We start from the raw sequence: 26,423 nt of genomic DNA on the forward strand, positions 1-26,423 counted from the left end.
ATATACTCAAAAATCAAGTGAAGAAAGTACAAGGAACAAGGCTACACGAAAATTTTCAGAAGAAAAAGCTCAGCATATGCATCCAGATGGATAAAAGTACCATGCCTTCTTTTTTATGAACCCAAGGGCAAGTGCATCCATATGGTCAAAAGTACCATGCCCTCATTTTGATGAAATTAGGGCAAAACGTGCACGCTTTCTACAGCACCCTCACATATTTTAAATAAAACAAATCAATCCTCTAAAATATCGAAGGCAAAGTTCTGCATAACCCATCAGGCCAGAAATAATGATACAGGTGAATTCTTCGAAGTGGTTAAAATGGTGAAATAGGAACCCAGCAGAGAAACATGCATGAAGTACCTAAAAATTGGAGGACTGCATATCCAGCCAAAAGACAAGATAAAGGAAAAAAAAAATAAAAACATGCAAAGATGTCATAGGCAATAATTAATGTCCCAAATATTAGACATTCGATAAGAGAAATCAATAATATAATTGAGAACCCCTATATTGTTGGAGAAATGAGGAACGCCAAAAGGTAGTATCCCAAATAGTTAGGAAACTTGCATTAAGAAATTTTTGGATTTAAGGTAATCCCAATAAAAAAATTGAATCTAATTACATTTAAATAATGATGAAGAATAAGGAATCATATATCCTTACTATGATGCATTGGTAATGTGAATCCCAATAGCTCGCAAAGGCATCAAAGTCTATTAGAGAATAATATGTAATATTAATATTCTTCAAAAATGTTTTTGATCAAATGCAGGTTAATCATCTCTAGATGCCTATGGCTGAACTTTAGCATGGCTTCAATGAAAAAATACCGATTCTAAAAAGACAGATTACTCTAGCAAGTGGGCCAACTAAAAGGCCAATCAATAATGAAAACATAAACAAGCTTGAAAATTCTTATATAGGAAAGCATCTGATGCTGTGAAAGGTAAGTAGAAAAACCTACTTGTTAGTAATGATAACTTCGCAAGTATTGGTAAAAGCATAAATATCAAAACAATCAAGCCAAGGCTATATCTAAAATAGGGTAATAATAGTGAGAAAAAGAGATAAACACGAGAATAGCAAGAACGAGCATCTTCCCTCCTGTAATAGTCTTAGTTAAAGGCGAGTTCTCTTCTGCCTATGATGAAATTTCAAAAACCAAAGGTGAGGTTCATTCCACAAAAGAAAAACGAGGACTAGATTCCATCCCCTTAAGTAAGATCTACTATGAAAGAATGAGTTAGGCCTACCCACAAGATTTTAAGTCATGACGAGAAATCATTAACTGTGTGTGAGATATTTATATAACACAATGCCATGACAAAAAGTCAAGATAATGATTCCTTAATCTATATTTTGTCACAACAAATGATTGAATGAAATCATGTATTTTACGGATTGTGTTAATAATATATACAAAAAGATGCTTATGTGAAGCACAACTATGTTGAAGGAAAGATGGGTTTACTAACTTGGATTGGCTAAGGCTTTTAAGAGGACAATACTAATAGGAAGAAGGAAGTGAAAAAAAAAAAAAAAAAAACTTGTATTTCTCAACTTCAAGACTTTACACACTTTTTTGGCTTGTTACAAAATGGGGAACACTACCACTTTATATAGTGTTTACATGAAGATTTTAGTCCTCACAATATTCTAGAGACACCTAGACCACACATCAAGATATTTTCTTAGAATTCTCTAGATATTCTTTATAAGACCACTTATCTTACTTAGATATTTATATAAATTTTTCTAGATAATGTTTCTAAAAATGCTAGGCATGTTGAACCTTTTAATTGATTTGGGCATATAAGCAAAATCCTTAAGCCCATATTATCTAGTCCAAAAATTAAGTTTACTACTCAACATCCCCCTTTAAACTTGATTTTCCTACTCCAAGTAGAGTTCTTAACTTGCGGAACACATCATGCTTAAGTGACTTAGTGAGAATGTCAGTGATCTGCTCTTGGGAGGTTATATATTTCAGCTACACTTCTTTCTTTGCAATACTTTCTCTTATGAAATGATATCTTATATCAATGTACTTGCTTCTGTCATGGAATGCTGGGTTCTTTGCCAATGCCAATGCCAATTTGTTAGCAACATGGATTTCGGTTGGTTCTTCTTGTGAAACTCCAAGCGCTTTCAACAAGTTTCTAAGCCAAATCACATGGCAAACACTTGATGTAGCTGCAACATATTCAGCTTCACATGTAGATAGTGCTACGATCGATTGCTTCTTTGAGCTCCAAGTGAAAGCTATGTCACCCAAGTAAAACACATACCCAGTCGTACTCTTTCTATCATCACTATCTCTGCCCCAATCCCTGTTACTATATCCAACAAGTTTGAACTCATTAGATGATGAATAGACTAAGCCATAATCAAGAGTACATTTGATGTAGCGAAGAATTCTCTTTGTAACTTTCATATGAGTCATGGTAGGTGTCTCTATATAGCGACTGATGAGCTCAACTACAAAAAGGATATCTGGTCTTGTGCACGTCAAATATCTTAGACTTCCAACAAGACTCTTAAAAAGTGTTGGGTTTTCACCTTCATCATTCTTCGACAACTTGGTTCCGCATTCGATGGGGGTGCATAAAGGCTTGCAATCCTCCATATTGAATTTCTTTAGAATTTCTTTTGCATATCTTGCTTGTGAAATAAAGATACAATCCTCCATTTGCTTAACCTCAATCCCAAGATAGTAAGTCATAGGGCCGATATCCGTCATCTCAAATTCTTGAGTCATAGCCTTCTTAAACTCAGTGATCATTCTTTAATTATTTCCTGTGAATATAAGATCATCTACATACAAAGAAACAAGCAAAATATCTCTTTTCTTATTTACCTTTATGTAAAAGGCATACTCGTAAGGGCATTTTGTGAAGTTATTTTCTAGAAAATACTTGTCAATTCTACTATTCCATATCCTTGGAGCCTGTTTCAACCCATATAAAGTCTTTTTTAGTTTCAAGACTTTACCTTCATGTCCTTTATTTTGTAGCCCATTGCTTGCTCTACATAAATTTCTTTTTCGAGATAACCATTTAGAAAAGTTGATTTCACATCCATTTGAAATATCTTCCACTTATTTTGCACTGCAAGAGAGATAATTAATCTTATGGTTTCTAAACGAGCAACAAGAGCAAATACCTCTTTATAATCGATTCCCGACCATTGGTTGTAGCCTTTGGCAACCAATTTTGCTTTGTATCTTTCTACTTCTCCTTTAGCGTTCTTCTTTGCCTTGTATACCCACTTAACTCTGATCGCTCTCTTTCTTTTGGGAAGAGTTGTCAGCTTCCACGTGTCATTTTTCTCTATAGCCTTAATCTCTTCATCCATAACATCTCTCCATCTTTTATTTTGCGCCGCTTCTTCATATCCTATTGGTTCACAATTGACAAAAAGACAAAAGAGTGTGAGATCATTTTGATTTTCTGTTACCTCATATAGCTCTTGTAGGCTCCTCATTCATGGTGTCCTTTCACTTGAGCTTTCTCCTTGTGAAGATGATGGAGAAGCATCTCCATGAGTAGGTGATAGAGGTGGACTGATAAGCTCTTGCTGCTCTCCATTCTTTTGTTCTTCTTCCTCAAAAAATGGTAAGAAGCCATAGTTTTCTTCTTGGACACCCCAATCCCAAGCTTCTTCTTCATCAAACTCAACATCTCTACTTATGATGATCTTCTCCTTGTTTGGATTATACAACTTGTAGCCTTTAGAGCGAGAGTCATAACCGATAAAAACATACATTTCACTTTTGTCATCTAGCTTGGACCGTTTTTGATCTAGCACATGAGCATATGCAATGCTCCCAAATACTCGTAAGTGAGAGATGCTGGGCTTTCTTTCACTCCACGCTTCTTATGGTATCTTATTCCACACCTTCTAGAAGGTGATCGGCTAGACAGATACACGGAGCAATTAACAGCTTTGGCCCAATGTTCTTTAGGCAATCTCTTACTTTTGAACATGCAGCGGGCCATGTTAAAAATGGATCTGTTCTTTCTTTCGGCTACTCCATTTTGTTGTAGAGAGTATGAAACCGTCAATGGGCGACGAATTCTATTCTCCTCACAATACTTCTTAAACTTTTTGTAGGTGAACTCTCCTCCTTTATCTGATCTCAAGGCCTTTATACTATATCCGCTTTCTTTTTCAACAAGAGCTTTAAACTTCTTAAAAGTTTCAAAAACTTCCAATTTTTGTTTGAGAAAATAGATCCAAGTTTTTCTACTAAAATCATCAATAAAAATAACAAAGTAATTGCTCTTACCGAGAGAACTTGGATTGATTGGCCCACAAACATCCGAGTGTACAAGTTCTAGTGGCTTCTTAGCTCTTGTACATGCTTCTTTTAGAAAACTTTTCCTCGAATACTTTCCAAGTAAGCATCCTTCACATAATTGATCCACATGATTTATTGGAGACAAACCTTTCACCATCTTCTTCTTATTCAATAACTTTAAGCCTCCAAAATTTAGATGCCCAAATCTCAAGTGCCAAAATCAAGATGAATCTTTAAAACAAGCTTTTAAGCATTTGGCAACATCATTTTAAATGCTTAACACAAACATTCTATTTTTTGTCATAGGTACTTTGGCAATCAAATTTTCTCTTTGATCTCTTATTGAAAGACTATGATCTTTCAAATGAATATCATAGTCCTTCTCTAAGAGTTGTCCCAAATTTAAAATGTTATTCTTCATATTTGGCACATAATAGACATTTGAGATAAATTGATGCGTACCATTTTCAAGCGGATCAAGTTTTTACCTTTTCCTTTCACTGGGATCTTGGATTCATCTCCAAAGGTAATGCTGCCGCTTACTGATTCATCAAGCTCCACAAACATATTTTTTCTTCGACACATATGGTTGCTTGCTCCTGTATCCAAATACCAAGTGTTCTTTTCTCTGCTCTCTTTACCTTTTTAAGCCAACAGTAGTGCAGGATCCACTTCAATTTCCCGACAAGCATAGTTTGCTTCCTCCTTAACTTGACTAGTAATATTTCTACATTCTGAAGCATAATGACCAAGCTTTTGACAATTATAACATTTAATTTGAGATTTGTCATACCTTGACCCTTCATTTTGCCTCGTACCTTTTCCTCTTCCAGGACCTCTGGTGGAAAATGAGCTTTGTCTTCTATCCTCCTTGTAGAATGCACTTATTCCTCACTCTTGGCCTCGTCCTCGTCCTCTTCCGCTTTGGCTTCTATTACTCCCGAACCTTCTTTCACCCTCATTCAAAGTGAGCTTTGTTTGAAAAGCTTGCTCTAATGGCTCTTCTTTCACCTTCTTCTTTAGTCTTTCCTCATGGGCTTGTAAAGAACCTATGAGTTGATCGACATTCATACTGTCTAGATCTTTAGATTCCTTAATGGCTACAACTATGTAGTGAATTTTAGAATCTAAAGACCTAAGTATCTTCTCAATTACTCGAGTGTCGTTCAACTTTTCTCCATTCCTCTTTCATTGATTCACAATAGCCAATACTCTAGAGAAGTAGTCAGAAATTGATTCCGATTCTTTCATATGTAAAGCTTCAAACTCACCTCAAAGTGTTTGGAGTCGAACCTTTTTCACCTTCTCAACTCCTTTGTGGGAGTTTTGCAAGATCTCCCATGCTTCCTTACTCGTAGTAGCACAAGCTACTTTCTTGAACGTGCATTCATCTAAGGTTTGATAGATAAGGGTAAACACCTTCTTGTCCTTCTTCTTTGCATCCTTCAAACTATCCATTTGTGCTTGGAATAAAGAGATCTCGTCTTGTGGCTCCGTGTAGCCTTTCTCTACGATCTCCCATGCATCTTGCAATCCGAGCAACGCTTTCATCCTTATGTCCCAATTGTAGTAGTTATCCTTGTTAAGTTGGGAAACTTGAGAAGGAATCATCCCACTTGCCATTTTTCACAAGAACTTTAAAGCTCTGATACCAGTTTGTTGGAGGAAAGATGGGTTTCCTAACTTGGATTGGCTAAGGTTTTTAAGAAGACAATACTAATAGGAAGAAGGAAGTGAAAAAAAAAAAAGGAAACTTGTATCTTTCAACTTCAAGACTTTACACACTTTTTTAGCTTGTTACAAAATGGAGGACTCTACCCCTTTATATAGTGTTTACATGAAGATTCTAGTCCTCACAATTTTCTAGAGACACCTAGACCACACATCAAGATATTTTCTTAGAATTCTCTAGTTATTCTTTATAAGACCACTTATCTTACTTAGATATTTATATAGATTTTTCTAGTAGATATTTACATAGATTTTTCTCGATAATGTTTCTAGAAATGCTAGGCATGTTGGGCCTTTTAATTGATTTGGGCATATAAGCAAAATCCTTGAGCCCATATTATCTTGTCCAAAAATCAAGCTTACTATTCAACAAACTATAAATCGAGTAAATTAAATAATGTGATCCCAAACAAAGTAAATGAATCAGTTTTATGCAAATGAAATGGTAAAAATTTCACTACAATAAGAGAATATGACAAATACAAAGCTATTTCTTCAAATTAACAAAAGTCAAAAAATTCTCAAAAGTTGGATCGTCCAGGCTAACTGAAACATTGCCCTATAAATGTTTAATCGCCTTGGAAGAAGGAGAAGGAGTTGTAAAGAAGTGAAATCTTCAATCACCAAGGCGATATACAAGCTCAGTAAACAAAACCTCGAATCAATACCTAAACCAAACGACCCAAGAACACCACAAAGGTTCTATCTACGGTTGCTAGACCTTTTGCCACTTAGAAACCATGACAAAGGAGGAGAAATATCACCAAGATATCAACACAAAGAAAAGCGACGGAAGGCAGTAGAGTAGAGGCCGAGAGAGAGCACGTAGAGATGAAGAAAAAAGACACCAAGTATTGTGTTAAAATGGCGTTCAAGACCAAGTGAATAAATATTGGGCCAAGTCACAAATAAGGTAAGTTAGGTCTAGGTAATGGGTCTTGACCCAATAACACATAGTGGAATATAGAGTGAGCCTCAAGTATAGCTAGCCATCCAAGTAGGTAGAAAATATGGCCCATGAGCAACACAATGAAATAAGTTGCTTCAAATGGTCCAATCACTTCTTGGGTCGAGTCGTTCCAATTTTGGTATTGATATATCGTTCAGTCATACTGCAAATGGCAACTAATAATTAATAACTAGTTTACATCATCGCCCGGAAGTCGTTTGACAACAATATGTCTAACAACCTCTACCTTTGTGTCAATAGACCTGCAAAAAGAAAACGTTTCTCATTAGTGACATCTCTAATAGAAAACTAATAAAATTGGAAATCATTTACCTGTACTAATGTTTAGAAGATCTTTGCAACTTCTAAACTTTACCAGTGGTAGCACTTTCGTGCCCATATCTCAAGGGTTGTACTGTGTGTGGACCTTTTCAAGTCTTACCACCTCTTAAGATACTATATCTCTAATGAAGTGTAGTCTAACGTCAATGCGTTTAGTGCGCTCATGAAAAATAGGGTTCTTGCATAAATGTATAGACGATTGACTACCAGAATACACTACCACATAATTATTCAAGACACATAATTCATGAAGTAAACCTCTAAGCCATAGAGCTTCTTTAATTGCTTCAGTGATAGTAATATATTCGGACTCTGTGGTGGATAGTGCAACAATGTGTTGTAATTGTGATTGAATTAGATAAGGTGAACACGTAAGAGGAAATCGATTTCCTACCACCCCTATCTCCTGCATAATCAGTATCTACAAAACCCTTCAATTTCATCCCATCTTTATTAGCACTAAACTTTAGACCTGCGTCACTCGTACCCTTCAAGTACCTTAATAGCCATTTTAATGCTTCCCAATGTTCAGGACCCGGATTAGCCATATACCTACTGAGAGTACTAACAACAAAACCTAAATATGATCTAGTGTAAACCATCAAATACAATATGGAACCAATCATATTAGAATACGGAACTCTACTCATGTATTCTATTTTACGTTCATTACAAGGAGATTGTTCTTTAGATAAAATAAAATAATTAGCAAGAGGCGACATGACAGGTTTGCAATAACTCGTGTTAAATTTCTTCAACACCTCATATATGTATGGAGAATGATGCAAAAACAAAACAAAATTTGACCTATCTCTTTTTATTTTCATGCCTAAAATTTTCTTAGCCTTACATAGGTCTTTCATGTCAAATTCACCTCTTAGTTTTGCTTTTATATTGTTTATCCACTTAGAAGAAGAACCAATCAAAAGCATGTCATCCACATAGAGCAACAAAAAAAAATAGTTATTATCAGTCTCGTTGTGTTGAAAATATAAATAGTGATCAAAATTATTTCTTTGGAACACTATAGTGAATACAAAGGAATCAAACATCTTGTACCACTGTCTAGGGGACTGTTTTAAATCATACAAGAATCTGTTCAGAAAACACACATAATCAAGTTTTAACTTATCCTTAAAACATTTAGGTTGGTTCATGAAGATTTGTTCATCAAGTTCACCATGTAAAAAATAGTTTTTACATCAAATTGTTCAAGTTTCCAGTCAAAATGCACAACCAATGTAAGCATGACCCTAATAGTAGTGTATTTAACAACTGATGAGAAAATCTCATTATGATTAATGCCCTCTTTCTGTGTGTAACTCTTAGCCGCTAACCTAGCCTTAAACCTTAAGGGGTCCGAGCTACTAGTACTTTTCTTAACCTTAAAAACCCATTTGCAATCGACGATCGATTTATTCTTAGGCCTAGGTACTAGTTCTCAAGTCTGATTCTTTTCTAGAGAACGCATCTATTCTTTCATCTCCTTAAGCTACTCCTTAGATTGATCACTACTCATCGCCTCTTCAAAGGTTTTTAGCTCTCTATCAACTAGTTCTTCATAACTAGCATGGGCGAAAGCTAACTCGAACTCAAAGCCGAACCCTCTAGGTTCTCTTATTTGCCTTCTCTCTCTATCTCTGACTAAATTGTAATTAGCTAAAGTATTTTCTTCCTCAGAATGCTCTTCTATCACTACTTCATTACGATTCTCCATCTCAGGTTCCTGAACTTGAATCTCCACATCATTTGGAGTAGTAGGGACAGGTGTACTAAGTTTTTCTAACCCATCTTAAGCCGATCTCTCTCTTTACCTGGTTCAGTTTCACTCACAGGTTCGATTTTTCCTTTATGACAAGGCATCTCATTATTGTTAAAAAGTGACGTCCCTTCTCACAATGATCTTAATCTCCTTTTGGCTCCTATCCTATAACCTATAACCCTTAACACCCTCGGGGTATCCTAGAAAGACACATTTTTTAGCTCTAGGTTCAAGCTTTCCTTCACTCTATGAGAAAATGCAGCACAACCAAAAGTTCTAAGTATAGAGTAATCACTCAATTTACAGACCCTCTCAAGTGGAGTGTCACCATTTAATGCAGCAAATGGAGTCAAATTAATCAAATAGTAAGCAACCATAATAGCCTCACCCCAAAATAATTTAGGGACACCAGAATTTAACATCATGCAATGCACTTTATCAAGCATGGTCATATTCATCCTTTTCACTACCCCATTTTTCTGGGCAGTGTAAGGAACCATCTTATGTCTAGTTATGTCATTTTCTTTACACATACTATCAAATTCAGTGTTGCAAAATTCTGGGTTGTTATCTGTCCTTAAAAATATGATCTTCTTGCCAGTTTGGTTTTCCATTTGTTTCTTCCAGTTATTAAAGTTATGAAAAGTCTCAGGTTTATCTTTCAATAGATAGACTCACACTTTCCTAGTATAGTCATCAATAATAGAAAGGAAATACATATTCCCACCCGATGTGGGATTACTAGCAGGTCCCCACATATCAAAATACACATATTCAAGCATGCCTTTAGCCTTTTGAACACTCATGGAGAACGATGTTTGATGATGCTTACCAAATACACAGTGATCACAAAATGACAAATCTGACACACAGTCATTACCAAAAGTACCTTTTTCATTAATAAGTTTAAGTTCCTTAATGCCTACGTGTGCAAGTCTATTATGCCATTTGTGTGTGATCAATCTTGGGAAAAGAGATAGAGGACTTCAAATTTCTAATCACTTCCCCAATGGTGATGTAAATATCATTTTTATTAATTCACTTAATAGAAATCAACACACCCTTAATCATCTTTAGCATACCATTTCCCATTTTACTTGTGAAGTACTCTTTTTTAAGTCTCCCTACTGAAATCAAATTCCTAAACAATTCAGGAATATTTCTAACGTCCTTTAATGTGTACATAAAGCCAGTGTCAAAAATTTCATATTTATGTCACCAATTCCAGCAATCGTATAAACAAAGTTATCACATAGCACAACATACGCAGCATTCGATTCATGCAAGTTATCAAACCAATTCTTTTCAGACATCACATGAAAAGATGCACCTAAATCTAGTATCCACTCATGTATGCATGAATTAGCAGTTAGATTCAATTCAGCAGTGTATGCGACAGACTTGTAATCGTGTAGACCTCACTGTTATCTATATCGAAAGTAAAGGATAACACATTTACCTCATCTCTCTCCTTAACCTTTGACTTACCCTTCTCCTTATGGTAATCCTTTATGAAATGCCATGTGTTCCACAGCCATAGATTTTCTAACCTTAGTCCTAGATTTTGATCTTAACCTACCATTTCCCTTCTTTTTCCATCCATTACCACTCGACTCGCCACCGCTTTGGTAACCATCATGACTATTTTACCTAAACTGAGTTCTACCCTGCATCATATATAACTCACCACTTCCTTTATTGTGTTTTTCAGCCCTAATTTCCATCTTTTTACTCCTAAGAGAATCTATGACAGTTTTAGGTGTCAACTATCCCCTACCATACTTAATGGCATTTTTAACTTCCTTATAAGAATCAAGAATAGCATTAAGCAAGATTATAACTTTATAAGTTTCAGACAAAGCCTCATCACAATTAACGATATCTTGCACCAATTTGTTAAACACATTTAAACTGTCATTGAGATCCTTTGAAGGATCCATTTTAAAATTGAAAAGAGCGTTCATGCACGTAAAGTTTGTTTGATGTAGATTTAAGCAAATACATGTCTTCCAATTTTTTCAAAGTTCTTTAGTGATTTTTAGTTTACCCACCTTTCTCAAAACGGCATCAGATAAGTGTAAATTGATCAAGGAATAAGCAAGCTTATCTGCTTCTTCTTTTTGTTCTTTTGAAAAATCAGTTGAAAATTACTTTCGATGGCTTTTGAAAATTTTTGTTGAACCAAAATACACTTTATTTTTTGTTGTCAGATAGAAAAATCATCTTTTCCGTTAAAAATCCCCAAATCAAAGTCGTGAGTTGTCATCTTCACACAACAGCCAAAGAATGCACAAAACACAATCAACCCACACAAAGTAATCCTGGGGTCACAGATAGTATACACCATCCTAGATTCCCAGAGTTTCGTAAGACTCGCGATCTTAGATTAAGGGAACGTTTGGATAGGTAAGGTCACGGTAGTTCTAATGAAATTAACACGTAGTGGAAGTAACAATGCAACAAAAGGTACTTCTAACAAATAACCAATTTCACAGCAATTATATCACTAAGAGCTAGATACTGATTTAACCAAAAGACAAATACTCAATCAATGAATTAAGAGCAAGTAACCCTAATTTCTAGTACAAGCAATAGTTGCCAAGTAATGATAACTCCCAATCCAAATGATCACCCCACATAATGATCTGCTAGTGGGAAAATTTAAAGGTTTCAGCCAATTTACCAGAGCGGATCTATCTGAGTCCAAAACTTGGAGAGATGCGAATTTACTGCTTTAGGGCCACCACTATTCATTCTAAAGATTCAGCAAATGTAACAATTTTAATCAACGACAAATGCGGATCGTGATCAGGGCAAAATCGTCCAAAATTTTTTGCACAACCTGAAGCACTAAACCAAACACATTAGAATGTTTAGGAGATTAAAATAAATGAAATGGCATGAAAAAACTACGCAGGAGCTCCTCCACACACCAATATCAACCGTCCACGTGTTGTCGATTGTCGGTCGCCAATGCCACCACGCGCCACCTCATAGGGGGCGTCCCGACCTACTGATAGTGGGTTCAGCCTCCGTTTATCCAACGGAGATCTGGTTTGAGAATAATTGACGATTTTAGGTTCGGTCAGCTTGAAGGTGGTACCTTTCTCTCAATTTTGGACCCAAGCTAGCCATAGCGGGACCAAATGCTTTAACAATTGTGTGAAAGAATACTGCTCTGTGGGCATCCAAGTCTGAAGAAGAATACAGGCTCAATAACCAAAAACCCGAATCAATACCCAAACCAAACGACCCTAGAGCACCACAAAAGTTCTGCCTACGGTTGCTAGAACGTTTGCTACTTAGAGACCGCCACAAAGGAAGAGAAATATCACCAAAATATCAACATAAAGAAAAGCAACAGAAGGTAATAGAGTAGAGGTCGAGAGAGAGCAAGCAGAAATGAAGAAGAGAAACACCAAGTCTTGTGTTAAAGTGGCGTGGAAGACCAAGTGAATAAATATTGGGCCAAGTCACAAAATGAGGTAAGTTAGGTCTAGGTAATGGGTCATGACCAAATAACACATAGTGGAATATAGAGTGGGCCTCAAGAATAGCTAGCCATCCAAGTAAGTAGAAAATATGGCTCATGAGCAACACAATAAAATTGGTTGCTTCAAATGGTCCAATCACTTCTTGGGTTGGGTCATTCCAATTTTGGTATTGGTATATCGTTCAATCATATTACAAATGTCGACTGACAATTAATAACCGATTTACTTCATTCCTCGGGAGGCCTTTTGACAACAATACGTCTAATAGGAGCGAAAGCAGAAGTGGCTACAAGCTCAAAAGTGGCCACAACCTCACTTGAAGGAATAGCCTTTCAACCCATTGGAATGGACAAAATTTCATCAACATCTTCTTCATGAGCCTCCAAGAATGTCGTGTTTTACTCAGTGTAAAAACTCTTGATGATATCGAGAATCTTTTTACCCCTATCCTGCATACCCTCTTCATCGAGTTTCACCTTGCAAACACTTGCCTTAGATGCCTGAACTCGGCAATAGCCAATTTCGTCTCATTACTCTCCAATTGATTGCAATGCGAGCTATTTCATTATTCGCATTATCAAGATCTTTGGAAGTGACATATTGCTCCGCCTTCATTATGGTTTTCCTCTCTAAGGCATGAAACTTCACACTTAGTCCTAGTGACATGTAGATCTGCTTGGCCAATTCTAGATTTCTGGAAACCCTCTTAATATTAGTCATAAGGGAAGTTTCCCTAGTAGCAAAAAATTCAGCATCCTTATTCACTTCCTTATATTTCACTTTTTCCTTCTCGACTTTTCCTAATTATCTTTGAAGCACCTTGCACATCTTTTCCAAAGAATTGACCTTCTTGTCTAGGCTGTCAGCTCACAAATGCAAGCCTCATACTCAGCCTACTTGTAGAACCTCGTTTTTCTAGCTTTGTTGCATATAATTTATTTGCTTACTAATGGGAATATCATGTCTAGTAACTCTTTATACAAGTCAATTTGTTATGCCTGATAGTTAATTTGTATCTATATGAGTTTTCCTTAATAGTTGAGGGATCAAGTGGAAATAAATAAATTGTAAATGAAATAGCTTACATATTACTTTCCTTCATGATTTTTTGGCCAATATAGTTTTTGAAAAAGTAAAATAGCTACAAACATGATTAATGATACTAATTATTATAAATCCAATTAATGTGATAGTTATTGAATTTGAATAGGATGTTGATATTGGTTATCACAAATCTAATTGAGGTTATTCAATTTGACTAGGATATCGAAATTAATTATCACAAATTCAATTAAGGTTGTTCAATTTAACTAGGATGTTTTGAAAGTTAATGATATAAATATATTTATTTATCTTAAACTAATTAGGCTTATCACCACACAGTCATTCAATTGAATTGGGATTTAAGTTTGTGGTTTAGTTATAATTTAATTATTAATCAGTTTAGGAAAATCATTTTGTAGCAACCTAAATTAAAATTTCATCCATTTCATGGTGACATGTTTCGTCAATTGAGATACCAAGGAACAAATTTAAAAATAAGTCTTTCTGTCAAAATTTTAACGTTCGGTCAATTAATCAAGTATTCTTCAAACGAGAAATTTCATGTTGATTTTGGGCTTCTTTCGAAGCTCATTATAAATGGTGAATTTTGTGCTTGAGAAAAAGTTATTTTGGACAAGTTAGGCCCACGTTATTGTAGTGCAAAGGAAGTTATATTTTAATTATTGATAATTAAGCAATTTACATTTTTGGCCACGTGAATCCTAGACAATTGGATTTTGACTTTGGAATTTTAATGGAATATAAGTTGAATTGGTTTTATCAATTATCCATTTGTAGTACGAAGAGGCCAAAAAAAAAATAAAGATGGGTGGGGTATAACAACACATATCCCGATGTTGTTACTTGAAAATAAGAGTCTACCCTTTTAGACTCTTGTTTTAGTAGGAATTTGAATTATATTAGGATACCAAACCTTTTAGATACATATACAGGCATGCACGGTAGAACCAAGAAATAAAAAAAAAAAAAGAAGGGGAAAATAGTTTCACGTTTGAGATTTGGAAAGGAAATCTATTCGACGTCAACACTATCGTATCATTTCGAACTAAGGTTGGATCCCTACACGGAGTTGTCGTTATATGAATTTAATTTTCAATTAAGCATGATATTCGTTATAATTTCATGAAGTATATGAAGTGCCTTTAGAGTTTTTTTTTTTTCTCTTAAATTTTTTGAAAGAAAGGTTTATATATATTTAAACTGATGGTCACAGAGGCTGATTAGAACCTTAAGTATATATGTTGAACTGATGGTCGCAGAGGCTCATCAGAAACTTAAGTAGATCGTTTGATCATCGATTTACTTATTTATGAAGGCAACATGTATGAATGAATGATTAAATATACGAATATTAAGTTCATGTAGCACGTGTAGTTTGCTGAGTATTTCTTTGAGATGTTCACTCCTATTTAACCCCTTTCCATAGTAATCGGAGGTCCGACGGCAGTTTGGCATGAATGGCATGTTTTATTTTTAAAGAAATTTATTTTATGTTTTAGATTTTGCACTTTTATGTTTAATATTTGTTGGTGTCCTGGATATTGTAGTTCGAATCCATGTTTTGAGACACAGTTTTTTTTTTTTTTTAATGTTCGTTTGTACTTCCAGTTTCTGCCTCTAAGTTTAAAAATTCACCCAGACTTAAATACTTGGAATTTTGAGGTGATTCTAATGAAAAGATAGCCTTATGAGTTATCTATCCCTCAAATTTGGAATCATGAATTTTGGATCTATAAAACTCAAGTTATGAATATTTTCCCAAGAGCGGTCGATTGTAAACGGGAACAGATTGCTCCAGTTTAGAAAGAATTTTGACCAATCTATTGATTGAATTTATCTATGAAATTCCGGTAGTTCCCCAATGTGTATGATGTCTACACTTTTAATTTTTTTTTAAATTTGGACTTCATTTATGGGTCGAACGAGATTTATTTTAGAAAGTCGTATAAGCTGAAGTCAAAACTTTTCGAACAACAATTTTCTTGAAATTTTGAAACAAGTTTCTCCGGAGTCCTAATGTTTTTAATACAAATTAAGCTGCCACATTTTATGAACTACTTAAGTAGAATTTTATAAATTTAAGGTCTTTGTAATGTCACGAGTTCCGGGAGCTCAAGGCGTTATACATTCACATTTCGACTCGTTTTGCTAGTGTTATTTCTATTTGATATTTAATATAATTGACCTAATTCATTAGTCATTATCCACATAATCTAGAAGGATAACTAATTGGTTATGATACAGTCCTAATTATAATCAAACTAACCTAAGTTCACCTATAAATACCAAATCCATGCACATATGTTTGCCACAAAACCACCCACTCTTTAACTTTTGTTTCATTCTTTAAAATTTGAGGAGAAATCGTTATTAAGTTTAGAAGATTTTCGAAAGAGTTTCAATTTTATTGTTCATTTTGGCCAATTCAAGAGTTGTTCCACAGCTTTTGAAATATGTTGTTATATATGAATTTAATTACTTTAGAGCTCCATCGAGAGAAATCATGATACATTTTAAGGCATCTCTACGAGTATGAGCTAGCCTTCACGTTATTTTGCAACTCTTGCCAAATTATCGTTTTTCATGGTATGATAATTCTAATTTTATTTTGGTAAGAAAGTTTATGCATAATATAATGACTGATATGAATGTGGAGTCGCAAGCATCTCATTGAGTAAAATTCATTAAACTCATTGCTTTTTATTTACAAATTTCAAGTAAAAGTTAGCCTAGTGGACAACAGTGGATGGATGGGTATGCCAGTAGACCAACGGATTTTTGTCACATAGTACATTATTTGTTGAATTGGATTAGTTTTGGAGTAACATTATAATTTTTAATTAGTCCTATATTGCATGTTAGAACTAGTTTTTATTAATATTTTTATAAAAGATATGATTCCAAAACATTCCGTGTATTTTATTAAATTAAATTTATCTTTTATTAAAAGTTGTTCAAATTTTATTGAATATGTCACTATATTAAAATTTATTTTAAGCATGTTAAGAAATCCATATTTGATAACTCATAGGGTTGCTAAACTTTGGAGTGTTACAATTTGATATCAGAGCAAACGAATACTTTTTTTGTAGATTTTTCAAATTTTAATTTTAAAAAAAAACTCTATTTTGTCCTTTACTGAGAACTCATTGTATGAGTTTTCTTGATTTGCGTTTTTTTAAAATTAAAAGGCCTTGTTAAAAAGACCTAAACTATCTAATGAGAGGTTAAAATTTAAGTGGTCCACTTGTGACCCTCCTCACCTGATGCTATTTTAATGGTTCATTATTCAAATCAATAAGATGAAAGGCAATATTTCAAACCCACTTCAATTTCAAGAAAATCCCTATTTTTAGAAACTTTTATACCAAACTAAAATCTATTACACAAAATTTCTATATATAATAAAAATAAGTTACAAGATTCATGGAATCTAATGCTCATCAATCTGTCACTGTCCAATATTTTTAAGGTATGAAAAGATGGAGAATATTTTTATTTATTGATATTATCATTCATATTTCCGTTCATGCTAATTAATTGTATTCTCATATGATTTTTTTCTTACACATCATTTTAATTCAAAAGTATCTTAAGTAAGCATATTAGTATTTTGTGCAGGTTTGTAAGATTAGTAATATGATTCTCATATGACTAAAATTTTAATGCATAACACTTTGGACTTAGCATAATATATACGAAAGATATGGGTAAATATAGAGAAACCTCTAGGAGGAGTGTAGTATAGTTGAATAGTTCTTAAGATAAGTTATTTGAAGGAAATGACATGATGACAGCAAGTTCAAGTTGCTATGTTTAGAGATTTACTGAGGAGGGTGCAAGACTTGGGCAAGCAACGGGCTTAAGTGGTACCTCATAATGCAACAGAAAATGCCACTACTATGAGCTCGATTGTTGAGTAGTTTTATCATTTTAAACCCCCATCATTTGATGGTAAAGGTGATCCTTTCACAGCCAATAAATGGATGAAAAGAATGGAAGGGATCACCAAGCACAAGAATTGCAAAGACACTTAAAAGGTTTTTGTGCAAAGTACATGATGACTAATGATACTGGACATTGATAAGAGTCAAAAACAGGTACTAGAACTGTTGAACAACAATGTAATCTCACTTGGAACTAGTTCAACGAGTCATTGATTGGTAAATAATTTCCCAACCATTGGAGAATCAAAAGGAAGTAGAATTTCTTCAGTTCAAGCAAGAAATTTGCCACTTGGAGAGTATGAAAGAAATTTAAACGGCTTTCTAGATATGATTAGCATATTGTAAACACTGAACTAACGAAGGCTAAAAGGTTTGAAATTCGATTAAGATTAGAGATTAAGGGAATCATGGCAGCCTAGCTATATAATATTTATGCGAAACTCATACGTCGAGCACAAGGAATCTCAAATGGTTTAGGATTATAAAAGAAAACCCAACCCAGCATCGAGTTTTCTATAAAGAAAAAGTAGCAAGGTTACAACAAAGATAAAGGCATAGATCAAAATAAGAAAGGAAATGTTAGTTTAGACTCAAACAAAACTTTTCCTCAATGCCCAAAGTGTAACAAGCAACACTAAAGTGAGTGTCTTCAAGGGAAAAAAAGGGTAGGGTCATTTCCTTAGAGAATGTCCAGAGAAAAAGGGAGAAGATGAACAACTTAAGAAAGGAAAGGGCAGAGTGTTTGCTTTGACACGAGAAGAGGAGGATCAGAAATAGAAGTAATAACAGGTATGTTACCAGTGTCTGAAATACTGCTATTGTCCTTATGGATTCTGGATTCACATATTCATTTATTTCTACAATTGAGTAAGATTGGGAATAAATGCGTAAAAATGAATAACATCTTAGATGTTAGTACATCTTCAGGAGAAGTCATTAATATCAATCAAATGGTTAGAGAAGTTTCATTAAAGATAGAAAGAAAAGTACTAATGGTAGATTTGTACCTCTTAATAATAAAAGACTTTGATGTAATTTTTGGTATGGATTGGCTAGGTAGAAATTTTGCAACTATCCTATGCCATCAAAATGAGATTCTGTTTCAAAAATCTAGGGACAAAGATTTCGATTCTTTTGAACAAGAATTGGAGCTCTACCCGATTAGTGTCTACAATGAAAGTGGAAAAATGTTGAAAAAAATACATGTCATGGATTTTTACTGAATATTACTAGTAAACCTCAATCCGAACAAAAAGTGGAAGATCTATCGGTGGTTAAGGAGTTTGTGAATGTTTTTTTCTAAAGATTTACATGGTATACCGCTAGATAAATAAGTAGAGTTTACAATTGACTTAACCCCTAGGACAGTACCAATATTTAAGGCCCGTTACAAAATGGCACCAAAAAATTATAGGAGTTAAAGATACAACTACAACAACTATTGGATAAGGGTTTCATCTAACCTAATGTATCCCTATGGAGAGCGTCAGTATTGTTTGTTAAAAAGAAAGATAGATCAATGAGAATGTGTATTGATCAAAGGGATATTAATCATTTGACCATAAAGAATAAATACCCACTCCTAAGGATAGAGGATCTCTTTGATCAATTGGAGGATGCAAAGGTGTTCTCAAAATTAGAGTTGAAGTTAGTTTCTCACCAATTCAAGATAAAAGATTGTGATATCCTTAAAACAAGCTTCAAAACATGGTACGGGCACTATGAGTTCATGATGATGCCATTTGGGTTTACCAATGTACCTGTTGTGTTTATAGATTAAATGAATCGAGTTTTACATCCATATCTAGATCAATTCGTTATAGTCTTCATCGATGATATATTGATATACTCAAAGGATAAGCAGTAATATGAAGAGCAGTCAAAGCATCTCCAAGAAACTCTTTATTTTTAAAGAACATATTTTAAAATTTAGAAAACATTTATAAATTTAGAGAGTGAAAATTTTGTACTCGACGGCCTTTTCTATTTAACACTTAATTTTACTATCCCCAAACAATATTTATTATTTTTATCTATCTTTTATTTTAACTAACTTTTCACTAGATTATTATATTATTTTTCTACATTCAAAATTGACGTACTTTGAATGCTTTCAATTATAGCAAGTGTGTTTGCCTCTCCAAATTTAGAGAGCAAAACACACTCTCTAAATTAAAATATTAATTTAAAGAGCATCTTAAAGCATAATTTTAAGGGTTGCCTCTTTAAAATAGAAAGCATCTCATGTTTAAATAGTCTTTTAGAAATTCTCTTAAAAGTGTTATTGAACACTCTTCGAATTGAAAAGTTGTACACCAAATTAAAAAAAAAAAAGTGAATTTTTGCAAGATCGCATCGATTTCCTTCATCATGTGGTACTGCACAAGGAATTGAAGTAGACCCAGCTAAAGTCGACATATTGGTCTAGACCTAATGTAGGTGAAGTTCGTAGTTTCTTAGGTCTGGCCAGCTATTATCAAAGATTTATTGAAAGATTTTCTAAGATAGCTGGTCCACTTACACAATTGACTAGAAATGGAGTAAAGGTCCAATGGCTAGATAAGTTTAAAGGTAGTTTTCAAGACCTGAAACAAAGATTAGTTTCAATGCCAGTGTTAATAATATCATAAGGTTTAGAAGGATTTGTTATATACAATGATGCTTTTAAACAAGGTTTGGGACGTGTACTAATACAACATGGAAATATTATTTCCTACATCTCTAAACAGTTAAAACTATATCAATAGAATTATCCAACGCATGACTTATAACTAACAGCTATAGTTCACGCCTTAAAAATATGGCGTCACTATCTCTATGGGGGTAATGTGAGATATACATCTCAAATACTTCTTTACTCATAAGGAGTAAAATATGAGACAAAGGAGATGGCTGGAATTGGTCAAAGACTATGACTGCACCATTTTTTTACCACCCAAGTAAAGCCCATGTAGTTGCTAATGCTTTTAGTAGAAAAACAGTTGGAAAGTTGAGAGTTCCAACTACTCAAGAACAATTAGTTAAGGAATTTGAAAATTTGATGCTAAAGGTTATTGTATCTTCAATACGGAACTTAGCCATTGTTGCAGCTCTAATGATTTAACCCATTCTTAGAGAACAGATTAGAAAAGCCAAAAAAAAAAAAAAAATGACCCATTTTTGTATAAAATCATGGCTAGAGTTCGTACAGATAAGCAAAAATGATTTCCCATAACTGATGATAAAGCACATATGTATAAAGGCAGATTATGTGTTCTTAAAGATGATGGAGTAAGGAAAGAAATTCTCAAAGAAGCACACCACATCCCTTATGCTGGACATCTAGGCAGTACAAAGTATATCGAGATTTTCGAGATACATTTTGATGGAGAAATATGAAAAGTGGAATATGACTCTTTTTAAGTAAATGTATGGTCTAGCAGCAAGTGAAAGGGAAACATCAGAGACATTTGAGGTTGCTTAGGCTAGTGGATATACTGGACTAGAAATGGGAACGCATTACCATAGATTTCGTGGTAGGATTTTTGAGATCAACTAAAGGAAACAAGCTATATGGCTAATAGCGGATTATCTTACAACGTCGGTCTACTTTCTTCCAATTAAGATGACATTCACCAAGGAATAATATGCACAGTTTATGCCAAAGTAATAGTCAGGTTACGTGGGGTTCCTGTTTATATTATTTCACTTAAAGAATCAAAATTCATGTCAAAATTCTATATAAAAGTCTACAAAATGCTATGAGAACAAAAGTAAAACTTATTACCTTATATTACCCTCAAATTTATGGATCATTCGAAAGGATGATTGAGATAGTTGACGATATGATAAAAGCCTACGTACTAGATCTCAACAGCAGCTAGGAAACACACTTGTGCTTAGTAAAATTTGCTTATAACAATAGTTTTCAAGCAATTAAAGGTATGGCACCTTATGAGGCACTATATGGTAGGAAGTGTAGATTACCTATCTACTGGGATGAGGTTGGAGAAAGAAGGATCCTAGGACCCTAAATCATTGATCGAACAGTTCGTGCTATGAATAAGGTTTGGAATAGAATGAAGGCTACTCAGAATATGCAGAAAAGTTATGCTGATAGAAGGAGAAAATATCTTGAGTTTCAAATTGGTGACAAAGTATTTCTGAAAGTAGCCCCCACAATGGGAGTACATAGATTTGAAAATAAACGAAAAATAAGTGGATCATTTGATATATTAGAAAGAATAGAAGATATGGCTTAAAGACAAGCCAAAACTTTCAACAGTACATAATGATTGTCATATATCAATGTTGCAAAAATACTTACAAAATTCTAGTCATGTGGTCAAAAATTCTAGAAACAAAGATTCATGTACTTAGAACAAAGAAATTTCTTTAATCAAGGTGCCACGGCGTAATCATAGAGTGGAAGAGTCAACTTGAGAAAAGGAAGATGAAATGAAAATCAAGTATCCCGAACTTTCCACTAACCTAATATAAATTTTAAGGACAAAATTATTTTAAGGAGAATAGGTTGTCGAACCCGAACTTTCCTAGTTGTAGTGCATATAATTTATTTGCCTAATAATACGAATGTTATGTCTAGTACATCTTCATACAAGTCAATTCATTGTGTCTAATAGTTAATATGCATCTATATGATTTTTCTTAATAGTTGAGGGATCAAAGTGAATATAAATAAATTGTAAATGAAATAGTATACATGTTCCTTCCCTTCATGATTTTTCGATCAATACAGTTTTCGGAAAAGTAAAATAGCTATAAACATGATTAATAGTATTAATTATCACAAATCAATTAAGGTGATAGTTATTCAATTGGACTAGGATGTTGATATTAATTATCACAAATATAATTAAGGTTATTCATATGACTAGGATATTGATATTAATTATCACAAATTCAATTAAAGTTATTTAATTTGGATGTTTTGAAAGTTGATGTATAAATATATTATATTTATCTTAAAGTGACTAGGCTTATCACCACAGAGTCATTTAATAGAATTAGAATTGAATTTTGTGTTTTGGTTAGAATTTAATTATTAACTAGTTTAGAAAAAACCATTCATGTTTCGAAACGCTTTGTGAGTACTGTTTCTATTTTATATTTAATGCAATTGAACTAATTAATTAGTCATCATCTATATAATCTAGAATAATAACTAATTGGTTATGATACAATCCTAATCGTAATCAAACTACCCTAAGTTTACCTATAAATACCAACCCATGCACATATGTTTGCCACAAAACCCATTCTTTGAGTTTTGTTTCATTCTTTAAAATTTTAGTAGAATTCTCTATTAAAAAGTTTAGAAGATTTTCAAAAAAAGTTTCAATTTATCCTTCATTGTGGTCAATTCAAGTATTATGACTTAATAATTTGAGATGAAGTGCTCAATGCTATTATTCGTTTTTCCACATCTTTTCAAATACATTGTTACATATGAATTTAATTATTTCAATTCAGGGATCCATTTGGAGAAATCATGATATATTTTAAGTGTACCTAAGGAATGAGTCAGCCTTTACGTTATTTTACAGCGCTTACTAGAACTATCACACATCTTTTCAAATATATTATTATATATGAATTTAATTACTTCAGTTCAAGGCTCCATTTGGAGAAATCATGATACATTTTAAGATATACCTAAGGTATCAGTTAGCCTTCACGTTATTTTGCAGGGCCTACTAAAATTATCATTTTTCACGTTGTGATAATTCTCATTTTATTTTTGTAAGAGAGTTTATGCATGATATATTGTTTGATCTGAATGTGAAGTAGGAAGCATCTATTGAGTATAATACATTGCACTCATCCCTCTTTATTTACAAATTTCAGGTAAAAATTAACATGCTGGGCGACAGTGGATGGATGGGTGTACTAGTGGACCAACTAATTCTCATTATGAAGAACATTATTTGTTGGATTTAATTATTTTTGGAGTCACATTATAATTTGTAATTAGTCCAAGTTTTATTACATGTTATAACTAGTTTTTAATAATGTTTTTGATGAAAGATATGATTCCAAAACATTCCCCATATTTTATTAAATTAAATTTGTCTTTTATTAAAGGTTGTTCAAATTTTATTGAATATGTCATTGTATTATAATTTATTTTTTAAGCATGTTAGAAAATTCACGTTTGGTAATGCACCGAGTTGTTAGAATTTGGGGCATCACACTGCTAATCATGATGTAGAACAATAGCTCGCATGAGATAAAAGTAAATAAAATTTTCGCTTTGTATTGGGGTAAGCCCCTCCACAAGCTTTTTCTGAGACTGATTAAAGTAAATATATGCAGATCTTGCTGTCCTATAAATAAAAGGAGAAAACTCGATGAAAACCTCTATCTAATTCCTTAATATGACAAGGGAAAATTTTTGAATTAGAATCAGGGGTAAAACCCCCAAGGAGCAGGATACTTTGGGATCCGTAATTGGTTTGATTTCACCCAGTGCCCTTTTAACCCTGTAGATGGATCCTTAACTCAATCCAATGAAGAAAGGGGCACAAATTCTATAGTGCGTCCCTTCAATAAACCACACGTCAGCCATAACGAACAAAGCGAGATATGCTCAAATAATGCCATCTGTAGGTTCGCATTTCAAATAATAAATCACAAGCCCCAAAATTTAATATAAATAGTAAAATCTAACTTCAGGGACTATTCGTTAATGTCAAAATAAGAAGTCTACCATGCGAGCTCAACTCACTAGACAAATTATAAAAGCTAAAACACATCTAAAGCAAAAAGAAGGCTTGCATAAGAGGCAAGGCGAACCATCTTCCTTGATGGCAATAAAAACTATCACTTTAATATACGTGGATAAATTCAAAAAGTATGAATTCTAAACCATCGAGTAACACGTAAATACATAACATAATCAATTATCTATCTACCACTAAATAGCCACCACTTGTCATTTTCTAAAATGATCCAAAACCTCAATGAGATCTATAAATACTCCCTCTTAAGAAAATAATAGTAGGCAAATTCAAGTATCTGCCTCCCAAATAGCCATTTAACCTCTTACTGCTATTTAAGCATCAAAATCAGTGAGTTTAGGAGGTGAAGATTCTGGTTAGGTGATAGGAATTTGTTGATCCTAAATTTTTTCATCAGTAACTTAGATTAAGAAAATCTTGGCAGTAGAATTTCTTACAGTAGAATTTCTTAGCCCTTCCTTGCACAATTGTATATTGTAAGTTTTGTATTGTGTTTATTGTTATAGATGAAAGAATGAATAATTTACAACTTAACATGCATGATTTTTCAGACATTGTTGAATCAAGAAAATAAACCTATGAGCTCATGCCTCTTTTAGGTGAAGTCTATAGATACGAGATGGTAGCATAAGCTATTAAAAGCTCGCAAAAGAAAGGGATGAACCATCCCAATTGAATTCCAAGCTCACAAAAAGCATTATTAAAGCACACGTAGATAACTGTTTAAAACATAAACCAATGAACACAGGAAAAATAAGATGATGAATAACATATGAAAGCATAAAAGAATTGGTTATAAACCCACCATTAGAAGATCACCACCTATTATTTTCTAGAATCCCTCTTGCTCCTGCTTGAGTATCAAATCAGAGTATAGGAGGAGAAAATTCTAGCTAGGTGACAAAAATTTGTTGATTATAATTTTGTAATCAACAAATTGATGATGTGTGTGGAAAGTTGAGCAAAGAAAACCACGTATCTGTCCATTGAAGTGTGAATCACTAAAATCCACAAAATAATAGTAGTAGTAGTAGTAGTAGCAGTAGTAATAATAATAATAAGTTAAGCAAAAGTAAATTTGGAGGAGGTAAAAGTGCTAAAAGTTGGATTGGAGAAGCACAGCAATGATATGGTGAACAGTGATGCAAGTTCGAAGTGACAGCAAGAAGAAACTTCGACAAAATTGCAAGCTTGCACTTCTCCCACTAGCCTAAGGAAAAAGATGTCCACGAAAAAAATTATACAAAAGATGACAAAAATTATTGAAGCATTAACAGCAAAGAACACGTCTTTGTGTGCAAAATTTGAAAATTCGAAGGAATGTTTGTAAGTTGAATCCAGTGATAACAGCATAGGGCCTTTTACCACCATCTTTCGTGAAAATAGCAGCAAACTGCTTGTAACAAAAACTTCCAATAGTATGTTGGAAAGGAAGCGAAAGGAGCTGCGCATGAATAAGCCCATCCTGAGAGGTAGGGATATAACCAGAATTATCGTCCTGAAGGTTGGGGAATGGAAAGCCTAATCAACACTTCATATAACGCTCCTCTACATAAGGAATATGAAGATCGCCCTACAAGATCATACTAGATGGATGATGACGATGAGTCCGTTTTCCAAGGAAATTAAAGAGTTGTCAATTTTGAATAATTTTATTAAGTTCTATAATAAAAATTTATAGTGAAAAGGGTGATCCAATGTATTGTATGTTTAAATACATGATGGAAAATGAGATTAAAAGTCGAGTCACATACTCAAATATCAAGGTTTCCATCTAAAATTGGATGGACAAACTAAATGGTAGTATAGTGAGCTACAATTAGGCTTGAACAGGAGCTGGTCACAACTAAAACAGGCATTTATATGGGCGTTCACTAGAAGCAAGATGGGACAGGCACTAGCCCCAAGTTGAATGACATGAGGCAAGAGGAAGGAGAGCCCCTGAAAAGGTACTTCGCATGATGTAGTGCTGAATTGATTGCTTGCAAGGACCATGTTAGATGAGACGAATAAGGATGTCTTATGGAATAGTAAGCTAATGGAAAATCCCATTCTACGAGATTTCCAGAATAGAAATCCAACCTCTTTTC

The 26,423-nt window shown here is 33.8% G+C and overlaps 2 protein-coding genes across 2 annotated transcripts; both read right to left on the reverse strand.

Moving 5' to 3' along the window:
- Positions 1-275: 275 nt before the first annotated feature.
- LOC111400387 (uncharacterized mitochondrial protein AtMg00810-like) lies at positions 276-2,785 on the reverse strand. Its single transcript, XM_023027804.1, has 2 exons — positions 2,052-2,785; positions 276-378 (listed from the first exon to the last, which is right to left on the reverse strand). Exons 1-2 carry the CDS (start codon positions 2,783-2,785, stop codon positions 276-278), a joined length of 837 nt encoding a protein of 278 aa, XP_022883572.1.
- A 2,409-nt stretch (positions 2,786-5,194) lies between these two features.
- LOC111400388 lies at positions 5,195-5,926 on the reverse strand. The gene is made up of 2 exons (XM_023027805.1): positions 5,597-5,926; positions 5,195-5,488 (listed from the first exon to the last, which is right to left on the reverse strand). The coding sequence occupies exons 1-2, from the start codon at positions 5,924-5,926 to the stop codon at positions 5,195-5,197; spliced, it is 624 nt and encodes a 207-aa protein (XP_022883573.1).
- Between the last annotated feature and the right edge of the window lie 20,497 nt (positions 5,927-26,423).

The sequence above is a fragment of the Olea europaea genome, chromosome 10, assembly GCF_002742605.1.
Source record: "Olea europaea var. sylvestris chromosome 10, O_europaea_v1, whole genome shotgun sequence".
NCBI lineage: Eukaryota > Viridiplantae > Streptophyta > Magnoliopsida > Lamiales > Oleaceae > Olea > Olea europaea.

Excerpts from the sequence above, each read along its gene's own strand:
- LOC111400387 (XM_023027804.1), bottom strand. The coding sequence starts at position 2,785 with ATGATCACTGAGTTTAAGAAGGCTATGACTCAAGAATTTGAGATGACG. Across the intron at positions 379-2,051 it reads GCATTCCATGACAGAAGCAA|TCCTCCAATTTTTAGGTACT; the intron begins GTACATTGATAT and ends CTGGATATGCAG.
- LOC111400388 (XM_023027805.1), bottom strand. The coding sequence starts at position 5,926 with ATGGCAAGTGGGATGATTCCTTCTCAAGTTTCCCAACTTAACAAGGAT. Across the intron at positions 5,489-5,596 it reads GAGTTGAGAAGGTGAAAAAG|AGGAATGGAGAAAAGTTGAA; the intron begins GTTCGACTCCAA and ends AATCAATGAAAG.